Source organism: Bombina bombina, chromosome 5 (genome assembly GCF_027579735.1).
Source record: "Bombina bombina isolate aBomBom1 chromosome 5, aBomBom1.pri, whole genome shotgun sequence".
Classification (NCBI taxonomy): domain Eukaryota; kingdom Metazoa; phylum Chordata; class Amphibia; order Anura; family Bombinatoridae; genus Bombina; species Bombina bombina.
In genome coordinates this window covers 68044520-68070744 of record NC_069503.1, presented here as the reverse complement: position 1 = coordinate 68070744, position 26225 = coordinate 68044520, and the positions used below count along the sequence as shown (strand labels likewise).

The window sequence follows — 26225 nt, the reverse complement described above, 5'->3', positions numbered from 1 at the left end:
TCAAAATTGTTTCCTGTAAATAAAAGGGATGAACAAGCGAGAATATTTCCAACAGGTTTACGACCTATTGTTGGCTGGCTCTCCCAAAGTGTGGTATTGTGTCCAGCTTCACATTCGCCAAATACTGTTAGCAATGTTCCTACTTCTCTTTTCTGTATGGACATCATAGGCGAATCACAATTTTTAATAGATCGACATGGAATCAATTTGAGTAATTGGTCTAGACAAGTGTCAAAGACAATGTATTTTTTTTCAAAAACTAGATCCTCGTTGCTTGTTTCTTTTATCAAAGAGAATTCACCCTCAGTTTCCAAAGTAGTATCAGGAATGTAAGATGGGTCTTGTATTCTCGATTCTGGATCCTCAATTTGTGAAATGTCCATTATTTCGATATTTGTATCTTCTTCATTATTCTCCTCCATTAATGGTTCTTCTATAATATCTTCATTTAATGGATCTCTTACATCCTCAGTTGGTCTATCCAATTCCATTTCTGAATCTGGATTTTCTGAAATAATTAATATTTCTTGATTTGGAGTGGTTGATTTTAAAGATGATATTGATGTTACTGGCAATGAAGTTTGACAGGATACATCACCCATAGTCCAGGTGTGCTTGTCATACATTTTAATCAAATCTTTCGAGGATGTTCCTCGATTATGATGTCCAATTTTTTTTAGAGTTTGAATTGCAACTGTTTTAGTTCCATAATTGTGATCAAATGAAGTGTTAGCATCTACATATTCTTTCAATTCAGTATTTGTCGATGCATCTTGTTTGGAAACATGTATTTTGTGTCCACAAGCATGGCAAACTGGTATACGTGCTCTATTTTCTATCAAAAAAGCACTTGAGGTTGTAGAAGTTGAAGCTTCTGAAAGTAATTCTGATACATTGGATGAATGTGATGAAGTAGTTGATGTTGTTGCATAAGTTGTTATCCTTGACGGGAAAATAGTTGGAACTGCATCCGGAGTTAATTTTTTATGTACACCCTGAGCGATGTAGCATTCTGGGTTGAAATGAATTGAACATATACGGTAACGTATTGTTTTATTGGTGTCAAAAATACGTTGCACCATAGGCTCCAATTCATTGTCCTTATATTGGTTTGTCTGTTGCAACCAAATACGAATTTTGTCCATCGTTTTTGGGAAAACGTGAAAAGAAACATTAGGATTCTTTCTTCCTCTTCTTGTTGAACTCTGGCAACCGATAACTATACAATCAGGCATAATTATTGATTTTCTGAAAAATAATAAGAAATGATTATTTATTAAAAAATAAAATTGAGGTAGAAATAATACCTAATTAAACTATAAACCAATTACAACTAAGCACATTGATTATTAAATTTTGTTTGTAAATTTTTTTTAATGAAGATTAGAATATAATCGACAAAATTGTAATATCATAATTAATATTGTTTTATTGGGAAGTGAACATTAAATAGTTTATTAAAATAAAAATTAAAAGATATTTAATGGTAAAGCCTGAGTTAGCTAAGAAATGTATTTGAAAATGTAAATTAAAATGGAGCTTATCTACAACAATATGCATTGACTTGTGCCTATATAAATAGCAAAACATATTGAAAGTTAATACCAGAGGTAGCTAAGCAAGGCTTACTAAGAAATAATTATAAATTGAGCTTATCAACAATAATATACACTGACTGGTAAATAAAGAATATTCAAATGATATTGATTGTTAATCCATGAGTTTGCAGAGGAATGATTAATAAGATTTAAATCTAAATGGATTTTATATACAATAATATGCAATGAAATGTGCCTATAGAAATATCACAATATATTGAGTAATAATCACATAGTTTGACAAGCAATGGTTAATAATATGTAAATCGAAAAGGAGTTTATCTAGAAGAATAGGCAATGATTTGTGCCTATATAAAGAGCCACATATATAGGATGTTAATACCAGAGTTAGTTAAGCTATGTTTCATAAGATGTAAATAAAAAAGGAGATTAGCTACAAGAATATGCACTGCTGCCTATAGAAAGATACAAATATATTTAATGTTAATTCCAGAGTTGGCTAAGCAATGTTTACAAAAAAGTAAATAGTAATGGAGCTTATCAACAAAAATATGCACTGACTTGTGCGTATAGAAAGAGGAAAAGATATTGAATGTTAATCAATGAGTTAGCTAATCAAATTTTCACAAGATGTAATTGTGACGAACCAAGGTTATCCAACCATGCGCCAGTGACTTATTTTGCAATGAAAGGGTTATCAGCGACCTTGTACTGTCACCAATAGGTCACAATCTGGCCACACCGGCCAAGCTTGACATTCAGTTTAGTGGGTGCAATGTTTAACAACACTCACAAGTCTGTAATATACGCAAAATAAATTTCCAAAACTCCATTTTAATGCCAGCCACACTAAACCAACAATCCTATATCTCCAATATTGACACCACTCAAAAAATACTGACTTTACACATTAACTCTATAGAAACAATTTTTAAATAAATAATGTCAAATAAAAACTTCAAATATTGCAGTATATTTAAGAAACTTATTTAAATTAATACAGAAAGGCCAAGATTTATTAAATAATTATTTATTATGAAAAAAAATTTCTGCACAATGCATTATTATTAAAACGTTTTCTAAAATAATATTACACACGCAGTGTTTTAAAATAAAAAGTAGAAAAAAATAATTTAATACTTTGCTAGTTTTAAAATGTATAGTTACATATTGTTAACCGCTTATTTTCATTGGGTGGATAAATGTGAGTCAATATATGACAGATTTAAATTAATTAAATCTTATTAAATTTTATAACACATATGTAGATAATATACCAATGTCCTTTCAGTGACCTGGTCATTTGTTGTGATTGAGCCCATCTTTTGCATCATGCATTCTATTTAAAACCTAAGCAATAAAATCTATCCTGTCTATCTGTGGGACTAAGATATTGAGTGGCTTTATGACTCAAAGCATACACAATAAAATTTGGTGTAGCTATTTAGGAGTATCCGGGCACTTCAAAGAAAAAACAAGTCACAATTAATTTGTAACAAAAAAGTACTGTTTGGAGTTCAAGATACACAGAATTAAAGGGACAGTCTAGTATAAATTTAACTTTAATTATTCAAATAGGACTTTGAATTTAAATCAACTATCCAATTTACTTTTATCAACAAATTTGTATTTTTCTATTGTTATTGTTAGTATTAAATAATGATAGGATAGTCTCATATGCTAATTTATAATCCTTTGAGGGCTGCCTCTTATCACAGGCTGTTTAAATGTCTTTTCAACACAAAGAGACACAAAGTACATGTGGGCCAAAAATAGATAATAAACAGTCAGTCATGTGATCAGGGTGCTGGAAGAAGGTTCCTAGATGCAAGGTAATCACAGAGGTAAAAAGTATATTAAAGGGACAGTCAACACCAGAATTTTTGTTGTTTAAAAAGATGGCTAATCCCTTTATTACCCATTCCCCAGTGTTGCATAACCAACACTGTTATATTAATACACTTTTTACTGCTGTGACTATCTTGTATCTAAGCATCTTCTGACTGCCCCTAATCACATGACTTTTAGTTATTATCTATTGACTTGCAGTTTAGCCAATTAGTGCAGTGTCTGCCACAACTTACGGGCGTGATCACAATGCTATCTATATGGTTTACCTGAACTACTCCCCCCTGCTGTGAAAAGCAAATACAAAAGCATGTGATTAGAGGCGGCCTTCAAGGGCTTAGAAATTATCATATGATCCTTTCTATGTTTGCTCAAAACTAGAATACCAAGAGAACAAAGCAAAATTGTTGATAAAAGTAAATTGTAATTTTGTTTAAAATTACATGCCCTATTTTAAAAATAAAAGTTTTTTGGGGCCTTGACTGTCCCTTTAATATAACTGTTTTGGTTATGCAAAACTGGGGAATGGGTATTAAAGGGATTATCTATATTTTAAAACAATAACAATTCTATGGTAGACTGTCCCTTTAACACTTTCTTAGCTACATCCTGCTGTTTTCTATGACAGTAATTAAGAATGGAGATTATCAACAACAATATGAACTGAATTATGCATAAAGAAAAAGCATTTGATATTGAAAGTTTATCCCTGAGTTAGATAAGCAATGATTAATAAGATGTAAATTGAAATGTAGCTGGTTTAAAACAATATGCACTAACTTGTATCTATAGAAAGATGAAAAAAATTGTGAAAAATATTCAATGAGTTAGCTAAGCAATGCTTACTTTGATAGAATTAAAAAAGGATCTTATTTACAAAAGATATGCAATGACTTGTGCCTACAGATATATGATAATATATTGACAGGTAATCAGAGAGTAAAAGTAGATTTTTTCGACAACAATATGCAATGAAATGTGCATATTGAATTATAAAAATAGATATACTGGTATCACCTGTCTTAGAAATCAATTTTTTTTTAATAAACAAAAATGGAGCTTATAGAACATAATATTCAATAACTGGTGACAATATAAAGATAATAAGATATTCCGTTATAATCAATGTATTAGAAAAAAAATTATAATGATGAAATAAAAATGGGGTTTATCCTAAACAATATTGACTGACTTGTGCCTATAGAGATAAAATAAGCAATTCAATAGTAAACCCTGTGTTAGCATTAAAAGATTACTAAAATTATAATAATAAATGATCTTATGTTATAAATTGGTACTGACTTGTGTCTATGGAAAGTGCATTAGATATTCATTGTGAATACATCTAAAATAACAGAAAAATAAATATGTAAAGTACATAAAAAATATGCACAGACTTGGACATAATACAATAAAAAAAGATATCTACAGAAGTTTTTAAATTTATTTATAATGTACTTGAGAGAGACGGGATGGAGTGTATCCGGGGAAAATGTTATTCACTAAAGCTCTACATTATATGTTCACTATCGAACCCCAAAAAGAAGCTTAGAGATAATAATGAAGAGGGGAGCACAAGTAAAAGGCTAAGCTAAAATTGAACAAATAAATATGCAATTTCAAAGTTACAATTCATATCTATTACTTTTCATATCATGGATACATGTGTGTAACTAAAAGATAAATATATGAATAATAAATGCAATGATATAGTTATTAACACAGATAAAGTGAACAATATCACAGATGGTGGGAATGCAATTGCATAATAATGAACAGTCTAAATTGTATCAATGTAGAAATAAATTAACATTATATATAGTTTCAATGTAGCAATAATTTAAAAGTCTATATAGTATCAATGTAAACATAAATTAACACGCTAAATAATATCAATGTAGCAATAAATTAACAGTCAATATAGTATCATTGTAGAAGTAAATTACCACTCGATATTGGAAAAATGTATCAATAAAAGTCTATAGTGGATAAATGTAGTAATACATGAACAGTCTACATGTAACATAAATTTATCAAAAAAGTAATAATGTATATATATATATGAATAAATGTAAAGATAAAATATTATTCTATATAGGATCAATTTAGTAATAATAACAGAGTTTATATGGGATCAAACTATGAATACATTAGTGTTGCTAAAAGTAAAAAAGGAAAACCGGTAATAGTTGAGAGTCGCAAAGAGGTTTCAATATACAAATGCTTCCTAACTCGCAAGTGAGCGCAAAAATTAAAATTTTGGTTGCTTGAGCAATTATAATCATAAAGTTAAAATAAGTCTAAAAACGATGTATGAAAAAGTGCAAACATAAAACGATATACAAAATGTGCTTAAAATGTTTAAATAATATGAAATATTGAAATTTGAATATCCTACTCAAAAATTATATTTGTTTATCCTATTTCCCTTTCATTGAATATACAATGTCAGTTATTGCAGAATAGTGAAAACATAAAATATTTAAAAGATCAATAAACTGTATTTTTAACACGTTTATTGATCTTTTCTAATATTTTATGTTTGCACTCGAATTCAATAACGGAAATTATAGATTCACCATAAGGGACACAAGATAAACCATTGCTTTTTTTATTGGATTTAAAAATTTTGTATTATTTCAACATTTTATAAACATTTTTAACATATTTTTATTTTGTAAGCTTTTCATATTTTCCTTTTCAAACATTGATTTTAAAATTATTTTAACTTTTAGATTGTAAATGCTCAATCACAGACAATAGATTTTTGCGCTCACTTGCGAGTTAGGAAGCATTTGTATATTGAAACCTCAGTGCGACTCTCAACTATTACCGGTTTTCCTTTTTTACTTTTATCAACACTAATGTATTCATAGTTTGATCCCATATACACTTTGTTATTATTACTAAATGGATCCTATATAGACTGTTCGTTATAGCGCTATTGGATTGCCAGCATCTCTGATATTTATTCTTGAATTGATATATTAATAAAAGTTTTTTTTTATTATTTATATATTGTCTTTATCGCTACACACATTTATCCAGGGTTTGAACTGTAATAGATATGAATTGTATATATTAAAGTGAATAATTCTTTTATCGATTTTAGATTAGCCTTTTTCGTGCGCCCCCCTATTCTTATTGTCTATTAGTAATGGTACCGTAAATAAAATGAACATAAATAAGAAAAATGATTATAAACTTTGTAGTGCCTTGTGCAAACACAAAGATAAGAATATATACACTGCCAATAGATTGATTAATACATTGCAATCTTTATAAAAGGAATTAAAATTATGAAAATAAATAGATCGTTATCAATATAAAATAATAATTTATAATATGGTATATATATATATTTTGTATATTATTTATACTTTATAATTTACTATTATTATCCTTACCAATAATATTAAATTTTGCTCGTTGTTGTCTACGGGATTATATGACAGACGCGATGCTTCTCAGTACGATATCCTACTTCAAAGTGCTGAAAGCAGAAACTGACACATTGATATAATGTATCGGAGTATAGATGTTAAAATTGCGCATGCGCATAGGTTTGCTGATCGAGAACGCGCACGCTTACGGAGGTGTGGAGTGCATAAATAATTTTCAGAGACAAAGCCGGAAGAAACGAGGGGGAGGAGGAAGCGGCGAAGAAACGGTCAGAATAAAAATAAGATTTATTTCAAAGTACTTTTAGTTATGAAAAAACAAAGTTAGCGACTATAATGTGGGTCACATAATATGTTAAAAAATACAGTCAACAAACATAAACTTTACTTTCACTTTAAAGTACATATATATATATATATATATATATATATATATAAAAACCCATCAGTTGTACAGTGTTACCCTCCAATGGTCATCTGCCCGGGTGCCAACATGTAATCAATATTCCAAAAGAAATGGTCGCACTCTCAGGTCTTTTTTAGTGAAAAATCGTGGTAAATTTTAATGAAACGTTTTCGGGGTATTCTTCCCCATCATCAGCATAAACATACAGTGCATCAAACAAACTTAAATAGAAGCCTATTGCTCGTTAAACATAAATCAAAAATACCTGTGTGTGAAGATTTCTCAGTGTGGTGGCGCCAAACAGTGTGTGTGTGGAACGCATGTTTGCGTTCCACTATGTGAACCGGAAGTGTTAAGTGCAATATTGTATCCGGTATCCTCATTTCTATACAAAGCTTGTAATGTTATAATATCGATACAAATTTACTGTGTTAATAAATTGAATTACTAAAGTATGTAATAGTGTTTCAAACTCTGTGCCATTATTGACAGTGTATCTTATTCTACATATTGTTACAATTGCGTGAATTTATTTAGCCGGTGCCTTCTGCACTACTCATAGGCTCATATATATGCATGTGCATTGTTCCCTATTATCTAAATTACATCTCCCTTACTGGAGTGTTACTATAGTTCATTATGATGATCTCTGTGACAGGTTCTATAGAGTTCGCTGTCATCTTATAGTTGTCATAGGAACCATTTGTTCTGCCGGTTCTACTTGGGCGGATGGATCTATTGATTTACCTAGTTCAGATTTACCACTATTCTATGGCCAGTATGTATTACCTTCATGTCTCACTATTACCATGATTTTTTTGGACTTCAATCATTTACGTATCACTTGTACTTGTCCTGGAATGTGCTTTGTTAAAGGGGCTAAAAGTATTCTCTGGCACTTAGTGTATGTAGTATATGTATATCATCTTAAGTCTCGTATATGTTTTCCTAGGCTATATTTATAGATTATGTGATTGATCCCCTCCTATAGACCTGAATACCAGTAAAGGAGAATAAAATCCTCTAACCATTTAGCATGGGTAAAAATACAAAATTATTGGTAAAAAATAAGAAATATATAGAAACAAAAAATAGAAAATAGCAACCTAACTACTGTTGCTACATTACACACTTAGCTCTAGTAATGTATAATTGGTATTGATTTTGTTCTAAATTATATCTATCTCTCTTGTGCCTGTATACACATTACGTGTATTATATACATCTTAGCTCTCTTATTGTGTATTAGAGAAAGCTATTGTTGCCCTGTTAGTCCATATAGTTGCTCCGTGTCAAATTTCTATATAGTGATGTCCATCCTTAATTGAATCTTTGAGTTCATCATAGTTGGACAGTCCTAGTACAGTGTCCCTATTTTTTGATGTTGGCACAACCTGACCCTTGGACGTATGGGATGTCTTCCTCAATTGGATGGTTGATGTCCTCTCTGTCATGGTTATGTACCCATGGTTCCTAGACCTGTGTCTTTTCTGGTGTTCCTGTCGGTTGTTCTCTGCACATTAAGATTGTCGCCTTAGACTGGTGCAGATGGATCATCTCTGTGTAGTTGCCATGGATTTAAAGGAAGCTCCGTCTTTTAAGTCTGCATGAGAACTTGTTGGCAATTGGCATTAATATACCGAGTGATGTTGCATTGGAGGCATCATTACCATGACTCCCCCAACGCCAGGTAGTGCACCCTGCGCTGTATGGTCTACCCCCCTAGAGGCCTGACCCTCAGTGCATTGTCACATAATACTCAAGGTGTATTTGCCATGCCCCAGTATGTGTCTCAGCTTAAATGAGCGCTTTAAAATCCGGAGGTGAGTTTAACCCTCCTGGGGCTACCGTGCCCAATCTATATATCCATTCAGCTTCTCTTCTAAGCAGAGCCTTATTTCTGTCACCACCCCTATCAAGGGGGGGGATATGATCAATTAGGATATATCTGATAGTGGACACCTGGTGTCTCATGTCGGCACAGTGTCTGGCCACCGGTTGGTCCGATCCTCCTTGTTCTAATGCCAGCCGTATTGCCCGTCTGTGGTTAGCCATCCTATCGCGGAGTGTTCCGCTCGTCTTACCCACATAGAACCGGGCACATGGACAGAATAAAAGGTAAACTACAAATGTTGTAGTGCAGGATATTGAGTGCTTGATCTTGAATACTTTATTCGTGTGAGGATGGTGAAAGTTCTTAGTTGTTATGAGACCATTACATGTTGTGCACCCTAGGCACCTGTATGAACCTTTGATGTTAGTGTGGGCAGTATCCATGTAGCTTGATTTAGGGTCTGTGCGTACCAAGCTGTCCTTAAGGTTAGTTCCCCTCCGGTATGCTACCATTGGTGTCAGGTTGTGCGTGAAGGTCAATTTAGGGTCAGACTGCACTATTGGCCAGTGTTCTCTTAGTATGTTACCAGCTTGTGTGGTGTTAGGTGAAAACGTTGTTGCCATTATCAATTTGTTCAGCTTCTCTGTCAGATTCCCCTTATGTATCAGGCTGTCCTGTGTGTGTGGAAGGACTTGTTTTAGGGTACTGTCAAGCATCTGTTGCTTGTATCCCCGCTGTAAGAATTTGTCTCGCATGAGCTGTAGCTGTGAGACCCCTGTGGCTCTGTTTGAATTATTCCGCACTACTCTTGTCATCTGTGATTTGACTATCCCTTTTAATAGGGCTGGGGGGTGACAGCTTGTTGCACTTAAAATGGAATTTTTATCAGTAGGCTTGCTGTAGAGTGTGGTACCTAAGGAATTACCATCTATGTAGATAGTGAGGTCTAGGAATTGTATCTCTTTATGGTGGTGCGTGATCTTGAATCTCACTGGTGTAGGGGTATTGTTCCATTTCATAAACCACTCTGACAGCGCCTGTTGTCCGCCACGCCACACCATGAACACATCATCGATGTATCTTGCGTAGTACACAACCTGCGATGTGTCAGTGCTCCATAGGAATTGGTTTTCAAATTGAGACATATATATATTGGCATACGATGGGGCCATGTTAGACCCCATCGCAGTGCCTGTAAGTTGCAAATAAAAAGATGTCTCAAAGCGAAAGTAATTCCTAGTGAGACAGTATTCCATTAGTGTCAAAAAATAGTCAATGGGGGGTCCCTCATACAGTGTACTGTCTATGAGGTGTTGTTTGGTAGCGCTCATTTAAGCTGAGACACATACTGGGGCATGGCAAATACACCTTGAGTATTATGTGACAATGCACTGAGGGTCAGGCCTCTAGGGGGGTAGACCATACAGCGCAGGGTGCACTACCTGGCGTTGGGGGAGTCATGGTAATGATGCCTCCAATGCAACATCACTCGGTATATTAATGCCAATTGCCAACAAGTTCTCATGCAGACTTAAAAGACGGAGCTTCCTTTAAATCCATGGCAACTACACAGAGATGATCCATCTGCACCAGTCTAAGGCGACAATCTTAATGTGCAGAGAACAACCGACAGGAACACCAGAAAAGACACAGGTCTAGGAACCATGGGTACATAACCATGACAGAGAGGACATCAACCATCCAATTGAGGAAGACATCCCATACGTCCAAGGGTCAGGTTGTGCCAACATCAAAAAATAGGGACACTGTACTAGGACTGTCCAACTATGATGAACTCAAAGATTCAATTAAGGATGGACATCACTATATAGAAATTTGACACGGAGCAACTATATGGACTAACAGGGCAACAATAGCTTTCTCTAATACACAATAAGAGAGCTAAGATGTATATAATACACGTAATGTGTATACAGGCACAAGAGAGATAGATATAATTTAGAACAAAATCAATACCAATTATACATTACTAGAGCTAAGTGTGTAATGTAGCAACAGTAGTTAGGTTGCTATTTTCTATTTTTTGTTTCTATATATTTCTTATTTTTTACCAATAATTTTGTATTTTTACCCATGCTAAATGGTTAGAGGATTTTATTCTCCTTTACTGGTATTCAGGTCTATAGGAGGGGATCAATCACATAATCTATAAATATAGCCTAGGAAAACATATACGAGACTTAAGATGATATACATATACTACATACACTAAGTGCCAGAGAATACTTTTAGCCCCTTTAACAAAGCACATTCCAGGACAAGTACAAGTGATACGTAAATGATTGAAGTCCAAAAAAATCATGGTAATAGTGAGACATGAAGGTAATACATACTGGCCATAGAATAGTGGTAAATCTGAACTAGGTAAATCAATAGATCCATCCGCCCAAGTAGAACCGGCAGAACAAATGGTTCCTATGACAACTATAAGATGACAGCGAACTCTATAGAACCTGTCACAGAGATCATCATAATGAACTATAGTAACACTCCAGTAAGGGAGATGTAATTTAGATAATAGGGAACAATGCACATGCATATATATGAGCCTATGAGTAGTGCAGAAGGCACCGGCTAAATAAATTCACGCAATTGTAACAATATGTAGAATAAGATACACTGTCAATAATGGCACAGAGTTTGAAACACTATTACATACTTTAGTAATTCAATTTATTAACACAGTAAATTTGTATCGATATTATAACATTACAAGCTTTGTATAGAAATGAGGATACCGGATACAATATTGCACTTAACACTTCCGGTTCACATAGTGGAACGCAAACATGCGTTCCACACACACACTGTTTGGCGCCACCACACTGAGAAATCTTCACACACAGGTATTTTTGATTTATGTTTAACGAGCAATAGGCTTCTATTTAAGTTTGTTTGATGCACTGTATGTTTATGCTGATGATGGGGAAGAATACCCCGAAAACGTTTCATTAAAATTTACCACGATTTTTCACTAAAAAAGACCTGAGAGTGGGGGCGGAGCCGGAAGCTGCCATGAGAGCAGTGTAAAACCGGAGCTCCGTGCATGATGCCCTGAAATATCAAGTTTATTCTAGGTGGATATTTGAAAAACTGCAAAAGAGGAGAAGTAGAGGCAATCTAAACACCTAGGCTTCAAGATGAGCCCCTTTGCAGAAAGATACGACATGCCGGTGGACATTTAGAAGAACTATCTTAGTGCACTTCTAAAGTAGCTGCGCCATACCGGAAGTGAAACTGAAACGATACCAGAGGCCTACCCTAGAGCCTGCAGAGTAGCGAACAACGCAGACAGATCACGAACCCCAAAAGTAAGACCACATTAACAGAAGAACCAGGAAGCTGTCAGGCTATCGCTCCATGGAACGGAACATGTGGCAAAGGTGAGCCCTACTAATATAAGTGGCTGAAACATATTGCACGCAAAACAGTTAACCGCTGCGACACACATATCACGGTCTCTGCTTAAAAGGCTACAAGACCCGCTAACTGCTAAGCATCTAACCACCCTCATATGCAGCAGGTGTTACACGAGGAACAGGCACATAGATGAAGGGAGATTATCACTGACAACGTCAGGGGAATGAAAACAGCATGAAAAGCAGTTAAAGTAAAGAAAGGTTCCCCTGAGGCACATAACTCTACATCTGAGATGCTAAGTTCAGAAACATAGACGCATCAGCGGTAACTACTTATAATCAATCACAATAGACATTATTCTGGCAAACAGCGATTTCAAGGGGTAAAACTCTGCAGAGCATACAGCAACAGAAACACTTCCTGAGAAACACTCAGTGTTAAACATGGCGGCAAGACGTAACATTAGAACTGATAAGACAACTAAGCAGACACCTTTGAAAACTCTCACCATGACATCATACTTACAAGCTGCAGACGTGATGGAACCATTACATGATGAAGCCAACCCAGGAGCACAATCACCTACACCTTCCCAGAACTCCCAACACAAGACCATGGTGATAACTCCTGAGCCGCAAATACAAGCATCTTTCTTAAGTAATCTGCCATCAAAGCAAGATATAGCAGATATAGTCCGCACGTGTATCAGGGAAGAACTTGCTACCTTATCTCAAGACATCCACACACTTGGTTTTCAAGTTGAATCACTAGAAAGCAACCATGACCAACTAAAAGAAGAAGTCCAAGTCTTAACTGAACAGGTCAATACTCAGCAAGATGTCATCCAAACCCTCCAAGAAAAAATGGAGGACATGGAAAACCGCAGTAGGCGGAAAAACATTAGAATTAGAGGAGTACCAGAGGAAGTCTTGCCTCGAGATTTCCCTGTTTATCTGCAAGCCCTGTTCCAGCATGTAAAAGAAACTTCACACACGACGGATATACAATGGGTGAGAGCACACCGATCACTTCGTCCCAAACCTCCCAGTACAGCACCTCCTAGAGACATCATCATCAGGTTCAAGAATTTTCTAGAGAAAGAAATGATCTTGAACCAGACACGCAAAAACCAGCCAATCCGCTTTAGAGGTACTGTATTGCAGTTCTATCAAGACTTGTCATATGAGACTTTGCAGAAGAGGAAGGCATTCTCCCCTTTGACCACAGCATTAAGAAACAAGAAGATCCCTTACCGTTGGGGTTTCCCAGCGCAGATTTGGGTCATTCAAGATAATATTAGACTTATCTGTAAAACGCCAGATGAAATAGCGTCCTTTTGTTCCTCTCTGGACATTGAACCTATAAAGCCAACATCTGACAATAGCAACAGCCAGTCCTCTACCAAAAGACCTAACGACAGAATTCCAAATTGGCAGACTGTTTCCACAAAAAAAGGGAAAACTTTGATTCCAGTACCAACTAGATCACCTGTTACTAATCTAACTGTTTCCACAGAAGTGTCCTGAATTCTAGTCAATATTAATTTACAGGGCCTTATACCAAGATAGTTTATCGTTAGAATTGCCTTTCAGTTTGAAATTGTTTATTTACCAGAATGAAGGAGATTCTGTTAGATGAGACCCAGGGGCTAGCAACACCAAATCCCCCATGTATTCTCTCAATATACCCTATGTTAGGAAGAGAGACTTGTATTGTAATCCATATACTAAAACTTCAGTATATATGTTTGTTTGTTATGTGTTTACTCTAATGCACAACTTAGTTCTCACTGTTAATATTTTGTTTTGCAGAAAAACCTGTGTTCAAACTTTTTCTCCCGAACCCAGAGCAATGTACAATGCAGCATTCCTGATCAAGTTCTATCAAGTATAGGTAATGATGTCGAGACACACAGATAAACGCTCACACCATCTGACTTTACTAACGCAAAACGCTAAAGGGCTGAACTCACCTCATAAACGCAGCAAAGCACTATCTGACCTAGCTAAACGACATGCAGACATAATATTCTTGCAGGAGACTCATTTTCAATATCAAAGAGAACCAAAATATCTAGGGAAAACATACACCACACATTACCATAGCTCAGGACCCCATAAAAAAGCAGGAGTGAGCATCCTAATCAAAAAAGACCTCCCGTTCACGACTTCAAATATCAGTAAAGACAAGGAGGGCAGATTTCTAGGCCTAACTGGACTGTTATATGGAAGACCCATAACGTTAGTAAATGTTTACGCACCAAATAACAAGCAAAATTCTTTCTTCCACACTATGTTTAAGAAAACATTAGATTTGGCAGTAGGTCCAGTGTTTCTAGCAGGAGATCTAAACTTTCCCCTCCAGCCCCATAAAGATAGTTCCAATCCTAAAATAATGGTATCCAAAAAAACTACTACAACATTATGGAGAAACCTAAAAGACCTTAACTTATATGACCTTTGGCGTCTTATACACCCAGAAACAAAGGATTACACTTTTTATTCTAGCCCCAACAAGACGCATAGCAGATTAGACTATATTTTCACTAATCAGAAAGGCCTCCCTAATATACATAGCTGTGATATTTCCCCAACAGCATGGTCAGACCATGCAGCAGTAAAACTAAAATTCTCTTGGCCAGAAACGCAGTCAGATACGTTTCTTTGGAAGTTAGATGACACTTTACTGAACGACCCAGACACCCAATCGAAGATATCAACACTGATCACAGAATATTTTGCACACAATGTAAATTCTATAAATAATAAATATATGATTTGGGAAGCACATAAAAGTGTACTGAGGGGGGAACTAATAAAATTAAAAGCCCAGAGACAGCGTCATATGAGGCAACAATATAATGATCTGGCTGATGAATTTTCCCGAATGGACCTGGCAATAAAACAAAACCCAAATAATTTAGAAATATTCCAGAAGTACCAAACGGCCCGCTCAGCCCTAGACAGTTTTTTAGATATAGAGTACCATAACCTACAACGGAAAACAAACAGCATGTTTTATTATGAGAGCAATAGAGCAGGCAAACTGCTAGCGAGGGCACTAAAAAAGAAGCGGTTTAAGTCATATATTTATGAGATTAGGAAACCACAAGGTCAGAGTTTCCTAACCACAACAAAAGAAATTCTAGATAGTTTTAGAGAATATTATATTAATCTATATAACATTTCCAAAACACCACCCTCAGAGGAACACCTCATAAATCTCAAGTCATATGTAGCAAAGTGTAATATACCCAAAATTACACAAGACCAATTGCAGGACTTAAAGAAACCCATCACGGCGCATGAAATACAGCATGCGATTAGCACATTACAAAATGGGAAAAGTCCAGGCCCAGACGGCTTCTCATCAAAATATTATAAGCTCTTTTCCCAAAACCTAGTACCCCACCTAACGCCCCTTTTTAATGAAGTAACTGATAATAACCCGTTTCCTCCCTCTATGCTAGAAGCACAAATCTCAGTAGTCCCTAAGCCGGGGAAGTCCCCAGACACCCCGGCAAATTTCCGCCCAATCTCATTGCTGAATGTAGACATAAAATTATATGCCAAAATATTAACAGCACGTATTAATAAAGTCCTCCCCCAAATAGTCCACATCAACCAGGCCGGCTTTACGCCGACACGAGAGACACGTGACAACACTACTAAACTTTTAGCGCTAATGGAACATGCACACCGTATGCACACACCCTCCGCATTCATTTCAATGGATGCGGAGAAAGCCTTTGATAGGCTCAGCTGGAACTTCCTAAAGCAAGTTCTATCTAAATTTGGGTTTGATCAGGAATTAATTGGGAAGATCTTCTCATTATATAACACCCCACAAGCAAAAGTTAAGCTCAATGACTCAGTCTCAGACCCATTCCAAATAACAAATGGCACGAGGCAGGGATGCCCCCTGTCTCCACTACTTTTCGTGTTATCCATGGAAGTATTAGCCTCATATGTTAGGGATAACGAACACATAACAGGACATCGGATAGGACAGTCGGAATACAAAATTACAATGTATGCAGATGACATATTTACCACACTAACGCACCCTAGCAAGTCAGTCCCCGCCCTTATTCATTTGATACAAGAGTACGGCCTCTACTCTAACTTCAGTATAAATATATCTAAATCTGAATTGTTGGGTATTAACTTAGAGCCAGCAGCAGTAAAAACTCTGCAACAGCAATTTCAATTCAGAATTCAAGATAAAGCGATCAAGTACCTTGGGGTACATATCTCTCCTAATATCTCTGAAATTTTAACACTTAATTATAACTCACTTAAACTACATATATCCTCATTGCTAAGAGCTTGGAACAATAAATTCCTTTCCTGGCTTGGTAGACTTAATGCGATCAAAATGGTCATATTACCAAAAATTTTGTATTATATGCAAACCTTACCCATTCCCCTCCCGGAACAAATAACCTACCAGATACAAAAAATGCTAACCAAGTTTATATGGGCAAATAAGCGACCACGCATAGCAACAGCAACACTTTACCGTCCAAGAGAATTAGGAGGCATGGGGGCCCCGAACCTACAACACTATAGGCAGGCAACCTTTCTGACCAGAATCGTTGATTGGTGTAAGAATGCAGTCAATAAAGAATGGGTCCAGCTAGAACATCAGTTAGCTAACAATACTCCGTTAGGAGGCTCCTGCTGGCTCCCTCCCAATCAAAGAGCACTTCCAAAAACTGTAGCCACAACGACATGGGAAACTTACAAATGTTGGGATAGGGTAATCAAGAAATATCCGCACATCTCCTCGACATACTCCCCGCTGACCCCGATAATGGGGAGCGCACTCCATCCACTTAACCTTATAAAGAGAGGGGAATATCCCTTAAGTATACGAGAATCTCTTCCTGTCTGTGAATTTTACACAGCAGGAAAACCGAAATCGCAAGAAGACATTATTGCTCAACATGGCCCTAGATTTCAAGATTGGCTAGCGTATTTGCAAATATCCCACTTTCTCACCACACACCCGTCCAAAACACATCTAACTCGACCTCTTACCCCATTTGAGAATATATGTATCAACCCTCTACCAAATCGAGGAATATTATCTCTCACACACAGACAAATTTTAGTTATATACTCTAAAACACTGCCATCTTATGTCAGCGCATGGGAGAAGGAATCAGAAAGCTCTATGCCCAGGCGAACATGGTATGATATATTCACACGCATGAGTAAAGCTTCTTCATCCATCTCTATTCAAGAGATGAATTTGAAACTGATGTGCAGGTGGTACTATACACCAGTGCGTCTACACCAAATTTTTCCCACAGTTTCAGACATGTGCTGGAGAGGCTGTCAAGATAGGGGCACGCCATATCACATCTGGTGGCAATGCCCAATAGTAAAAGATTACTGGGAGGCCATCAAAAGAGAAATTGAGAAAGTTTTGCAACTGTCCTTACCACTAAACAGCTGGACTCTTCTTTTTAACTCATTCCCTAAAATAACTTGTAAATATAGGCTAACACTTTTGACAATTATGGTCAATTCAGGGAAAAAATTAATACCATTAAACTGGAAGAAGCCAGACCTTCCTTCAGTGGAGGTATGGAAAGCTACAGTAACACATGCACTTACATTAGAGAAATACCACTTCAAGCTGACCAACCGACAAGACGACTTAGACTCAATACGATTTATATGGGACGAATATAGAAATGCCTGACTAGATAAATAGTGAGAGTAATAGCCGAGAATCTTAGTACCCATAGCAAGGTAATTTGTACGTCTTAGACACCAGATAAGCAAAGGAATGCAAAATTTTTACTTAACCATTCAAGCACAAGTACATAAACGCTCTGGGTTCTTCCTTCCCCTCTCTTTTCTTTGTTTTAATTTATCAAAATCCTAATAACTAGGAATTCCTTTCTGCAGTTAAATTGTTAATAATATGTTAAATGTATAAGTAGATAATGTGAAGCAAAGCTGTAACTGTACACCTTACCATTGAAAACTGTAAGCTTCTGAACTTTTCAATAAAAAGTTTAAAAAAAAAAAAAAAAAAAAAAAAAAAAAAAAAAGACCTGAGAGTGCGACCATTTCTTTTGGAATATTGATTACATGTTGGCACCCGGGCAGATGACCATTGGAGGGTAACACTGTACAACTGATGGGTTTTGATATTTCTATACAAGTGTACCCCCTCAGCCTGATTTTTTCACTCAGTGAACTATAGTTTTGGATTTGGTATTGAATTTCTCCAGTGCTTACATTACAATACATTGGGATCCACGCTGAACATTTCTACAACTTACAGCAAGCGCAGTTATGGAACCAGTTCCTCTCACGTCTTTGACCCTCCCTCCCATTGGGACAACTACCATGGAACAAGATCCTGATGTAGGAGCACAAGCCCGTGGGGCCCAGATTGGCACAGTCACATACACCCCAGACGATGCGGCAAGAATCCTGTTCGCCCCTATCAGCAGAGCGACGGCTGGTGAGACCCCTGTTAATATATACCATAACTTATTGAAACTCAAAAAGCGAGAAACAGACCTAACATTACACGGTAGCTATCTTTCAGAATATCACAGGTTAAACCATATCCCTAGGGGTTTCAGGGTAAAAAATATCCCTACAATAGGTTGTGACAATCCTGAATTTAGAAAGAAGTGGTGCCACATATTAAATAAGTGCTCCCTAGATCTTATCTTACTAGTAATAGAGGAGGTCACTACAATACTTAACAAGGTCAAAAACGAGATAGTAGCATTTGAACAAATACATAATGAAACACTTGCAGCAGATCAGCAGGAAAACTGGCTCACCAAATTACAGCAACAGGTTGATAAATATAAAACTGAATTAGCAGTATTTAAAAACAGGAAACTTGAATCTGTGAAAGCAGACTACACTAATGGTAGAGTCTACAAGTGGCTAACTGGTACATCAGAGGGTAGACCTAGGAGACCTTTTCGACCTAGGAGAGTACAATTTACAACAGTTGACACCAGTGGTGCTGATTCATCAGAAACAGACACTAGCATCACTAGACACACACCCACATCACCAAATACATATCAGACGCAACCCCCATACCATCCCCCATATATACATAGGGGACAATCTACCCCTGATCATCATTTTTTAGGGGTTACCACGAGGTCACGCAGAGGAGGGGGAGGCACTCTAGACCACACATCAGGAGGGCAAGGGGACAGACACAGACCCACACGCCGCAACAGACGGAGGATATAGTGATCAATCTTAGTAGGCATGCTCTTACAGCAGCAGAGAGCTCCATGCTCAATAAAGGTCTATCGTTTATACCAAGTCATAAAACTAATGAAATGGACCTTAAATTGGACTTGTATAAATTGAATCGCACAATGAAAATTAAAGAATATTTTCAGCACGCTCCAATAACACCAGAACTTACTAATCCTGTCCATAAGTGCAAAAAACCCAGTACATTCGAGCCAACAAACAGTAGTGCCAGCACTAAGACATTTATGAGGCTAGTGGCACAAGATATGGAAACACATAATAAGTCCAACAAATGGAGACACAACCTCACAAACACTGAAAGAGCAGCTATTAAAACCTTACAAAATGACCATGCTCTGGTCATTCGCCCTGCGGATAAAGGTGGGGCAATAGTCCTGATGGACTATGAGGATTACAAAGAAGACATACTTAAGCAATTGACTGACAACAACACTTATAGCAAGTTACCAGGTGACCCTACGGTCAAATACAAGAAAGAACTGGATGGTATCCTTAAATTAGGATTTGAACAAGGATACCTAACGGAACAACTCTTTGAATACTGCACTACAACACATCCAAGAATCCCAATATTATACACCACCCCAAAGATACACAAAACCCTACACCACCCACCAGGGCGACCCATAGTCTCTGCAGTACAATCACTCACACAGCCAGTGGCACAAGTAATAGATATTTTCCTCCAACCCATTGTCAAGACTGTCAGATCATTCATTTCAGACACTAATGACCTTATTAGGAAGATGAGGGATGTGCATGTGGAGACTGGAGACATCCTGGTCACCCTGGATGTCAACAGTCTCTACACTATCATCCCTCACGACACAGGACTCATGGCTACCAAACAACACCTCATAGACAGTACACTGTATGAGGGACCCCCCATTGACTATTTTTTGACACTAATGGAATACTGTCTCACTAGGAATTACTTTCGCTTTGAGACATCTTTTTATTTGCAACTTACAGGCACTGCGATGGGGTCTAACATGGCCCCATCGTATGCCAATATATATATGTCTCAATTTGAAAACCAATTCCTATGGAGCACTGACACATCGCAGGTTGTGTACTACGCAAGATACATCGATGATGTGTTCATGGTGTGGCGTGGCGGACAACAGGCGCTGTCAGAGTGGTTTATGAAATGGAACAATACCCCTACACCAGTGAGATTCAAGATCACGCACCACCATAAAGAGATACAATTCCTAGACCTCACTATCTACATAGATGGTAATTCCTTAGGTACCACACTCTACAGCAAGCCTACTGATAAAAATTCCATTTTAAGTGCAACAAGCTGTCACCCCCCAGCCCTATTAAAAGGGATAGTCAAATCACAGATGACAAGAGTAGTGCGGAATAATTCAAACAGAGCCACAGGGGTCTCACAGCTACAGCTCATGCGAGACAAATTCTTACAGCGGGGATACAAGCAACAGATGCTTGACAGTACCCTAAAACAAGTCCTTCCACACACACAGGACAGCCTGATACATAAGGGGAATCTGACAGAGAAGCTGAACAAATTGATAATGGCAACAACGTTTTCACCTAACACCACACAAGCTGGTAACATACTAAGAGAACACTGGCCAATAGTGCAGTCTGACCCTAAATTGACCTTCACGCACAACCTGACACCAATGGTAGCATACCGGAGGGGAACTAACCTTAAGGACAGCTTGGTACGCACAGACCCTAAATCAAGCTACATGGATACTGCCCACACTAACATCAAAGGTTCATACAGGTGCCTAGGGTGCACAACATGTAATGGTCTCATAACAACTAAGAACTTTCACCATCCTCACACGAATAAAGTATTCAAGATCAAGCACTCAATATCCTGCACTACAACATTTGTAGTTTACCTTTTATTCTGTCCATGTGCCCGGTTCTATGTGGGTAAGACGAGCGGAACACTCCGCGATAGGATGGCTAACCACAGACGGGCAATACGGCTGGCATTAGAACAAGGAGGATCGGACCAACCGGTGGCCAGACACTGTGCCGACATGAGACACCAGGTGTCCACTATCAGATATATCCTAATTGATCATATCCCCCCCCTTGATAGGGGTGGTGACAGAAATAAGGCTCTGCTTAGAAGAGAAGCTGAATGGATATATAGATTGGGCACGGTAGCCCCAGGAGGGTTAAACTCACCTCCGGATTTTAAAGCGCTCATTTAAGCTGAGACACATACTGGGGCATGGCAAATACACCTTGAGTATTATGTGACAATGCACTGAGGGTCAGGCCTCTAGGGGGGTAGACCATACAGCGCAGGGTGCACTACCTGGCGTTGGGGGAGTCATGGTAATGATGCCTCCAATGCAACATCACTCGGTATATTAATGCCAATTGCCAACAAGTTCTCATGCAGACTTAAAAGACGGAGCTTCCTTTAAATCCATGGCAACTACACAGAGATGATCCATCTGCACCAGTCTAAGGCGACAATCTTAATGTGCAGAGAACAACCGACAGGAACACCAGAAAAGACACAGGTCTAGGAACCATGGGTACATAACCATGACAGAGAGGACATCAACCATCCAATTGAGGAAGACATCCCATACGTCCAAGGGTCAGGTTGTGCCAACATCAAAAAATAGGGACACTGTACTAGGACTGTCCAACTATGATGAACTCAAAGATTCAATTAAGGATGGACATCACTATATAGAAATTTGACACGGAGCAACTATATGGACTAACAGGGCAACAATAGCTTTCTCTAATACACAATAAGAGAGCTAAGATGTATATAATACACGTAATGTGTATACAGGCACAAGAGAGATAGATATAATTTAGAACAAAATCAATACCAATTATACATTACTAGAGCTAAGTGTGTAATGTAGCAACAGTAGTTAGGTTGCTATTTTCTATTTTTTGTTTCTATATATTTCTTATTTTTTACCAATAATTTTGTATTTTTACCCATGCTAAATGGTTAGAGGATTTTATTCTCCTTTACTGGTATTCAGGTCTATAGGAGGGGATCAATCACATAATCTATAAATATAGCCTAGGAAAACATATACGAGACTTAAGATGATATACATATACTACATACACTAAGTGCCAGAGAATACTTTTAGCCCCTTTAACAAAGCACATTCCAGGACAAGTACAAGTGATACGTAAATGATTGAAGTCCAAAAAAATCATGGTAATAGTGAGACATGAAGGTAATACATACTGGCCATAGAATAGTGGTAAATCTGAACTAGGTAAATCAATAGATCCATCCGCCCAAGTAGAACCGGCAGAACAAATGGTTCCTATGACAACTATAAGATGACAGCGAACTCTATAGAACCTGTCACAGAGATCATCATAATGAACTATAGTAACACTCCAGTAAGGGAGATGTAATTTAGATAATAGGGAACAATGCACATGCATATATATGAGCCTATGAGTAGTGCAGAAGGCACCGGCTAAATAAATTCACGCAATTGTAACAATATGTAGAATAAGATACACTGTCAATAATGGCACAGAGTTTGAAACACTATTACATACTTTAGTAATTCAATTTATTAACACAGTAAATTTGTATCGATATTATAACATTACAAGCTTTGTATAGAAATGAGGATACCGGATACAATATTGCACTTAACACTTCCGGTTCACATAGTGGAACGCAAACATGCGTTCCACACACACACTGTTTGGCGCCACCACACTGAGAAATCTTCACACACAGGTATTTTTGATTTATGTTTAACGAGCAATAGGCTTCTATTTAAGTTTGTTTGATGCACTGTATGTTTATGCTGATGATGGGGAAGAATACCCCGAAAACGTTTCATTAAAATTTACCACGATTTTTCACTAAAAAAGACCTGAGAGTGCGACCATTTCTTTTGGAATATATATATATATATATAGCTCCGCCCTCCACTTTCTCCCTCATTTGCATAGCGGTGCTTACCCGCTGAATTTCCCCTTCCCTCACTAGGCCCACAAGTGGCCATGCAAAAACCAATTTCCCTTATCGCCCCTCATTAGATTTCTCAGGTCCAAAAGTGACCTTAAGAACAAAGTAGGGAATCATTTCTATCATATTCAAGAAAAATGAGGTTCCATTTTCAGACATTTGCATTTAATTACCGCAACTACAGACTGCCACTTCTTATATATACGTAACCTTACCAAATGATACTAATACACTCCTTCCTGTAGTGTCGATAAGTAGCACGACTAGCAATGGGAAGGGCATCCAAATACCTTTAAAGAAGCTCTAATTCTTTATATTAAGAATATTTACCAGTATGATGACAAATGCTTTACTATGTGGTAATCATTTACGCCTAACTGGTTTGTATTAGCTATCTGTGGTAGTGCTGTTCTATTTGTTTGACTTGTAAGCACAATTATGTATTTATACATTGATGCATGTTAAGTTACTATTGTCATTGTTTTCAAAAACCTCAATAAAAAAATGTATTTAAAAAAAAAAAAAAAAAGTGCGTGCATAGCACTAAGTGCAGGACTTTCTCTTGTTAAGTGTGTTCAGTCCACGGGTCTTCCATTACTTATGGGATATATTCTCCTTCCCAACAGGAAGTTGCAAGAGGATCACCCAAGCAGAGCTGCTATATAGCTCCTCCCCTCACATGTCATACCCAGTCATTCTCTTGCAACCCTCAACAAAGAAGGAGGTCGCGAGAGGAGCTGGAGTTTTTACTTAATTATTCTTCAATCAAAAGTTTGTTATTTTAAATGGCACAGGAGTGTGCTGTTTTTCTATCTCAGGCAGTGTTTGGAAGAAGAAACTGCCTGCGTTTTCTATGATCTTAGCAGGCGTAACTAAGATCCACTGGCTGTTCTCGACATTCTGAGGAGTGGGGTAACTTCAGAAAATGGGAATAGCATGCGGGGGCCCCCGGAAATGAGGTATGTGCAGTACAATATTTTCTGGGAATGGAATTGACTAAGAAAACACTGCTGTTACCCGTATGATGTAAGTACAGCCTTAAATGCAGTAGTAGTGACTGGTATCAGGCTGATAAATGTATGCACAGTAGAGTTATTTTCTAGGGACTAGAATTTGACTGAAAAAATACTGTTAATACTGATATAATGTGTGAGCCTTAACTGCAGTAGAAGCGACTGGTAGCAGGCTTAGTAATAACTTTACACAGCATCTGAAATGTTGTTTTTTAAAACGTTTACTGACATGTTAATCGTTTTGTGAGGTACTTTGGTGATAAATCTTTTTGGGCATGATTTTTTTCCACACGGCTAACGTATATTTCTGCATAGAAACCGTTATATCAGGTCTCCCACTGTTGTAATAGGAGTGGGAGGGACCTTTTGTAGCGCCTTGTTGCGCAGTTAAAATTCTAGCACAGTCTTCCTGCTTCTTCCTCTTTGATCCAGGACGTCTCCAGAGAGCTCAGCAGACCTGTGACAGTGTGTTTGACTGTGATAAAAGCGTTAAATCTTAATTTGATATCCGTTTTGGGTACTGAGGGGTTAATCATCCTTTTGCTAATGGGTGCAATCCTCTGCTAATTAATACATTTAAAGAATTGTTGACTATAACTGAACTAGTTCTTTGTTATTCAATTGTGTTTTTTAAAAAAGCGCTGCAGCGTTTTTTATATTGCTTGTAAACTTATTGAAGTAATTTCCAAGCTTGCTAGCTTCATTGCTAGTCTGTTTAAACATGTCTGATACAGAGGAATCTGCTTGTTCATTATGTTTAAAAGCCGATGTGGAGCCCAATAGAAATATGTGTACCAATTGTATTGATATTACTTTGAATAAAAGTCAATCTGTACCGATAAAGAAATTATCACCAGACAACGAGGGGGAAGTTATGCCGTCTAACTCTCCTCACGTGTCAGTACCTTCGTCTCCCGCTCGGGAGGTGCGTAAGATTGAGGCGCCAAGTACATCAAGGCCCTTACAAATCACTTTACATGATATGGCTAATGTTATGAAAGAAGTATTATACAATATGCCCGAGTTAAGAGGCAAGCGCGACAGCTTTGGGTTAAGGACAGAGCGCGCCGATGACACGAGAGCCATGTCTGATACTGAGTCACAATTTGCAGAACATGAGGACGGAGAGCTTCATTCTGTGGGTGACGGTTCTGATTCGGGGAGACCCGATTCAGAAATTTCAAATTTTATATTTAAGCTTGAGAACCTCCGCGTGTTGCTAGGGGAGGTGTTAGCGGCTCTGAATGATTGTGACACGGTGGCAATCCCAGAGAAATTATGTAGGCTGGATAAATACTATGCAGTACCGGTGTGTACTGACGTTTTTCCTATACCAAAGAGGCTTACAGAGATTATTAGCAAGGAGTGGGATAGACCCGGTGTGCCTTTTTCCCCTCCTCCGATATTTAGAAAAATGTTCCCTATAGACGCCACCACACGAGACTTATGGCAGACGGTCCCTAAGGTGGAGGGAGCAGTTTCTACTTTAGCCAAGCGTACCACTATCCCGGTGGAGGATAGCTGTGCTTTCTCAGATCC

General features: G+C 37.4%; 1 protein-coding gene across 1 annotated transcript in view; it reads left to right on the top strand.

The window, feature by feature from the left end:
- Window positions 1-18743: 18743 nt before the first annotated feature.
- The window catches only part of LOC128661317 (oocyte zinc finger protein XlCOF6-like), a gene marked incomplete at its 3' end in the record, with an annotated part of 56019 nt that continues 48537 nt past the window's right edge, over window positions 18744-26225 (top strand). Inside the window, exons 1-3 of the mRNA XM_053715585.1 lie at window positions 18744-18915; window positions 19138-19362; window positions 19707-20192. Of these exons, the coding sequence (XP_053571560.1) occupies window positions 18744-18915; window positions 19138-19362; window positions 19707-20192 (883 nt within the window). The remainder of the gene's footprint in view (window positions 18916-19137; window positions 19363-19706; window positions 20193-26225) is intronic.